General features: G+C 42.4%; 1 protein-coding gene across 2 annotated transcripts in view; it reads left to right on the top strand.

Moving 5' to 3' along the window:
- The first annotated feature begins 362 nt into the window (after nucleotides 1-362).
- LOC126187067 (uncharacterized) overlaps nucleotides 363-6,000 on the top strand; it is a 255,499-nt gene continuing 249,861 nt past the window's right edge. For both annotated transcript variants that reach the window (XM_049928264.1, XM_049928265.1), the window contains exon 1: nucleotides 363-493. In XM_049928264.1, the coding sequence (XP_049784221.1) occupies nucleotides 427-493 (67 nt within the window). In that variant the 5' untranslated portion in view covers nucleotides 363-426. The remainder of the gene's footprint in view (nucleotides 494-6,000) is intronic.

Here is a 6,000-nt window from a genome sequence, read left to right as displayed (position 1 = left end):
AATCCGACCTGTTTTCCGAGGCAAATTTAGAAATCGGGAGTATTCTGAAATGTCCCCGGATGTGTCACGAACCAGGAGCGGGTAAGATTGGTGATGGGGCTGATGTCTTCGAGCTTACCAGTCAAAGATCTGTCTCTCATTTGACAAGTACAAAAATTAAGGAAACTGCGACTGGGTGCGTGGTCGTTACGACAGTTGGGGATATTCGGCACCCAGTGTTGTTCCCCGGTGCCGGATATGTGACCCGTGGCGAGCGATCGCCGGCGGCGGGCCCCTCCACCCCGTGACGTCACGTCCCGTTAGGCGGGCGGCGGACAGGTGAGCCGCGCGCGGGCGGCCGGCCGTCGCCAGTCGTCGTGGTGCGTCCCGGCGAGCAGCAGCAGCAGCAGTGGTAGCAGCCGCCAGCGGTCCTCCGGTCCTCCAACGATGCTCCGGTGGCGCGTCATGGTCGCAGCGGCGGCCCTCGCCCTCGCCCACTCCGACAGCGCGCAAGGTGGGTGCCCGTCTCCGCGTCCCCACTGGCCACCCGCTTTGTTGCTGCTCTTCGCCGTCTTCCGTTGACTCTGGCGTCGTCGTTTCTGCAAGGACCGTACGGAATAGAGGATGATTTGTTTGCGTCAGAAAAACCCTAAGTGTGGTCGCTGGCTTTCTTGAAAGTTGTTCACGTTGACAATGTGACAGAACCGACTGGTGCTCAGGCTCTTACGTGCATAGTAAAAAAAAAGATGCATCGTTATAACATGAACGTTTTGTTATCTTCCCACTTAATAGTACTTTCGTTACTGGGACTAAATGTATAAATGTCACTTCTGATAAGAACGATACTGACGTGTTGATTAAGGGGGGTAGGACGTCAAACGGGCCGACTTGTAGCAGGAGAGGCATCACAGGACATTTTAATTTCCAGTGTCTATACTTTTACAAATAAATTCATAAAACTTTGTCAGCATCACCAGGAAGGATTCAGGATTCACACTCATTGCAATGGAAGTTAGAAAACATAACAAAATAATTTTTACATGTGAAATTTCATCTTTTTTCACTTACTAATGGCTGCATTTGTTGCTATAGGCACACTTTTCTTCATAAGTTAGAGAGATTCTTCGATGAATTTTGCACATCATACATACCATACTCACAGATGTATGAAACTCTAGAATTTATTTAATTTATGAAAAAACGAATGAACTGTTATATTTTAAACTTAATGTTTAGGAAAAACACAAATTTTATAGTTACTTACCTCAATTTTTACCACAGTTTTTAATAGATTTCGAAAATTCTAGAGTTTCATACACCTTTAAGAATGGTTTGTATGCTGTGCTCAATTCATGGAAGAATCTCTCTTACTTATGAAGAAAAGTGTACCTATAGCAACAAATACTGCCATTAGTAAGTGAAAAAATGATGAAATTTCAAATGAAAAAAAAAATTATTTCTTTATGTTTTCGAACTTCCACTGCTATGAGTGTGAATTCTGAATCCTTCCTGGTCATCTGACAAAGTTTTATGAATTTTTTTATAAAAGTATAGACAGTGGAAATTAAAATGTCCTCTGGTGCCTCTCCTGCTCCAAGTCGGTCCGTTTGACGTCCTACCCCCCTTAAGGACGTTACTTTCGAGGGAATGACAGCTGCTTCGAACTTCGAGAATATGTTATTATGAAAACAGCGTATTTGTGCCATCAGCTGTACAACTGTATGTTTATTCTCTATCGGTTTCGATTACCAGTCATTTTCATAGGAGGAAAACTGTGTACATGAATGGATCAAAAATACATTTGCGTCGAATATGACCCAATCAAATGTAGAACGTACATAACTCTCGTAGTAGTCTGCCTCAACACAGTCCACATAAACGCGTTTGCCTCAGTACAATTGCCGGCCGGGGTGGCCGAGCGGTTCTAGGCGCTAGTCTGGAACCGCGCGACCGCTACGGTCGCAGGTTCGAATCCTGCCTCGGGCATGGATGTATCTGATTTCCTTAGGTTAGTTAGGTTTAAGTAGTTCTAAGTTATAGGGGACTGATGACCTCAGAAGTTAAGTCCCATAGTGCTCAGAGCCATTTGAACCATTTGAACCTCAGTACAATTACAGTAATGCACGCATGGTGATCATCAAAGACAAACCACACCACAAAGTGTGCATCACTGCAATTGCGACAAACCACAGCACATTAGATGGTCTGTGTTAAGACAGACTATTTAGGCAGTTATGTATGATTGGTTGGGTCATATTTGACGAAATTGTATTTCTGATCCATTGATGTTCACTGTTTTCCTCCTGTAAAGGTGATTGTAACAGTGGAAACCGATACAGAATAAATACATAATTGTACAGTTGATGGCAAAAATATACTGTTTTCACAATATCTATTTGTATATAATCACCTATGAAAAGTTCTGTTAATATTTTATTAGTTGTACGAATATATTTACACTTCACAAATGTTTATATATTCCTCACATGGTCAGTCCGGGGGCGATCTGCAGAGTATGGCAACTGAAGAAAATTTCACAAGCCAAGATCGCTAAAAATGCATTTTACTGGATGACTGGTTTCGACAGAGCTATGCTGTCAGCATCGGCTCTTACGCTTTTGAATTTTTACAACATATTATCCGAGTATGAGACTATTCTCAAATTTTCTACTACAGACGTAGTGATCGCTATTGGACTTCCACCTGGAGACAGTTTTACACAGCACATAAGTTTTGGACTGCATTAAGCAAGTATTTGTATAAGTAGGCCTTTGCGTGCTTGTGTCAGACTGCAAACGATGACCTTAAACGTGCTCTATCTCTGTTATCCTCTATCTCGCAGCACCTCGCTATGTTTACTAGGTCAGCCATCGAAATAATGTGGCAACAGAATTTGTACTGCCAAAATGTTAAGAATCTGGAAATATTGCATATCACCACAGAAAAATCCCAAGATTTATGTTATTGAAAACATATACTACGGGACATTCTTCAGTTGTCCAAATTTACAACAAGCTACAAGCCTTTTTGTACTTGTGGGTTTCTGACGGGTGACCAGTGTACAAAGTTTGGAAAATTTGATCTGTAGAACACTTATTTTCTCATCCACAGCGTATGCAAAGGCATCTTGAAGTGATGACCAACGATTCTGTACTTGCTAACGATTTGAGAAGGCATCTTCCTGGCAGATTAAAACTGTGTACCGGACTGAGACTCGAACTTGGGACCCTTGCCTTTCGCGTGCAAGTGCTCTACTGGCGGAATTAGAGCTGTGAGGAGGGGTTGTCAGTCCTGCTTGGGTAGCTCAGCCGGTAGAGCATTTATCCGCAAAAGGCAAAGGTCCCGAGTTCAAGTCTCGGTACGGCGCACAGTTTTAATCTGCCAGGAAGTTTCATATCAGCGCACACTCCGCTGCAGAGTGAAAATTTTATACTGGAATAAGGAGGCAGACGAAATGTGGTACAGATCTCCAGGCTAAATTTATTTATTTAACCTGATCAACTTGGCGCCGTCGGGCTATCTCCTGCAGTCCACCAATGCATTTTAGAAAAGATGTAGCCTTTCGATTATTGTAGACGATGTGCAGTGTACTTCAGGAAGTTTTACTGTCCGTAAGACGTTTGTTGCAGTTTTTCCACCAGGCCTAGACAACGGCTGCTGTTGGCGTCAACCAGCACGCCTTATTTTCTTATAGAAAGCTGTATTTTGCGAAGCAGTGCACAACAGCCCTGAGGACATTGCCGTACTCTGCCTTGTATCGGAGTGAATGGCCTGCAAAACGTGGTTTACGTAATGATCATTCAAAAACAATTCAAGTTTTGTGTCAGGATCCGACCTTGGTATTCCGTTCGTTGCGTCACTGTACCACTACAGTCTGCTGATCAATGCAGCTGACCACTAAGCAGCCGTCCTGTGTTCGAGCCCGAAGCGAACTGAAACTAGCTTATATCTTCAAGCAGTGATATGAATAGACAAATGACGTGAAGTCGAAATACTTAACGCTGCTGTAGGTGGCACACGAGTCATAACATCACAACTATCCGCGTACTATTGAGCCGAGATAAGGTTTATCTTTTTCCAGAATATTAAATAACTGTGATGAGCCTATAAATCCATGGACAACGGCACCCACGAATCGTTTGGATTCAAGCTAGCTAAAGGCTACGTCGGACGTCCTTTATCTCAATTTAATTTAGCTGCCAGCGGAATGGTAGAGGTTATAAAACAGTTTAGATATTATGTAAAACAATTTATACTGGATTCTCATGCATGTAGGTATCAATAAGCGCCGACAGGAACATGCGCTTAATACTGCAGTAAGTTTCAAAGCTGATGAAAACATTCTGCTCCTCAATAGACCGAAGACATCGTATCGGATTGTTAAACTAACTGAAACTGTGGTGGCCTATGGCGCGAGGTTTGAATTATTAACAACGAAATACTTCCATAACTCAGTCTCATTTGTAAAGCGAGAATATTGTCACACGCACGTATTATGCATGATGATAAGAAACAGGTCTTTGCAATGAGTAATGCCAAAAACAGTTTCAGTTCACATTTATCGGTTTTGTAGGATTTTTAGAAAGTGAATGTGAAGAAGTGTATGTGTCGAGATATCAAGTTTCCTGTTGCTCTCACTGTCACCGTAAAATTCAGGAGTTTTATCCGGTATTCAGTTTATGTATGGTCTGTTTATTGAATAATATATCTTCGAGATTCTCTTAACATTGGTGCATTGTTTACGTTGTTTGCATCTAATATTGCATTCTCTCCACATGATGAGCCGGTGTGTGATAACTTTGAACAGTTGCGACTAAGTTAACGTTGTTCCAAAATAGTTGTTTAACTTATAATTCAACAACATCCTAATACTGTATTCGAATAGTATTTTTCTTCTGCAGCAATTTTGCCGAATACTCAAAATATTATCGGATATTTGTATCATTTCTAAGCGATTCTACACGTTTCTCTAGTATGACTGATAGGTCTACAAAAAAATACGTTATTATTAATGTAATGACGAATGACTTATGTCATGGTCGAGCTGAGATGAATACTATGCAAAAAAAAGTAAAAAAATAGTTGGTGCGTGATGAATTACTGTAAGTGGGATGCTTACTTGTCGAAATAAATGGCGTGTCTCTTTAAGGGTTGCTGCTACGTAGATGTTGACGTCTTCTGCACGTTGACTCGGCTTATTTGGAAGAGGTACTGTCACGTCAGGTAATGGTTCATCTATATTCAGTACACGTGGAAGTCAAAGATATGGCACAGTTCCGCTCTTAGGGGTGGCATCCTTTTCACTGCACACCACATTACTTCCTTGCATACAGAGAGTGTTGCTTATTTAAGCTAGTTTTCACACCACCGCTCACTTTGCCACCTGTACCTCCTTCCAGCATCAATCCGCTCAGCGGCGATACGAAATGATTACGACAAATCGACTGCAATTATTGACTTTCAGAGACCCCTTCGAGTGTTCTGTGAAAAGAATCGTAATATAGGTATTATGCATTTTATTTTTCCTACTTTCACACACAATACGAACCCACATCTCGCTATCGTCAAAATAACATAGAAGATTTAGCTGTAAATCTCCGCAGTTGTCTGATGAGGAACTATTAGCTAAATAATATAACAACTTTTCTCTCTTGCTGAATAAACGGAGTAAATAATCGAAGTTATGGTCGCCGGCTTAATTTCAGTTAAGCGGTTTGTCGACATGGTCAAAGTATCAGTCTGGGACAAAATAGCGTGCAGCACAGTAAACAGTAAACCAATCTGAGGCGTTCCACTGCATGGTTAGCCGAGCACACCAAAGAGTAACGGAAGCAGTTGGCTGCCCCCTCCCCCTCTCCTTACCTTGCAGAATGCGACACGGCTCAGCAAAAGAGGGCCGTGCCGCGCGCGGCGTTCCGTCACGAACTGGGGTGCTGACTCCCACAACCTCCAATATCCAACCTGGCTCCCACACCAGTTCACTTCAGTAACAAGTTTCATTCACGACTGATACTTGAGAGA

This window comes from Schistocerca cancellata, chromosome 1 (assembly GCF_023864275.1).
Source record: "Schistocerca cancellata isolate TAMUIC-IGC-003103 chromosome 1, iqSchCanc2.1, whole genome shotgun sequence".
In the NCBI taxonomy this organism is placed as follows: domain Eukaryota; kingdom Metazoa; phylum Arthropoda; class Insecta; order Orthoptera; family Acrididae; genus Schistocerca; species Schistocerca cancellata.
Note: the sequence above shows the minus strand (reverse complement) of the source record. Positions and strands in the feature narration are given on the sequence as shown.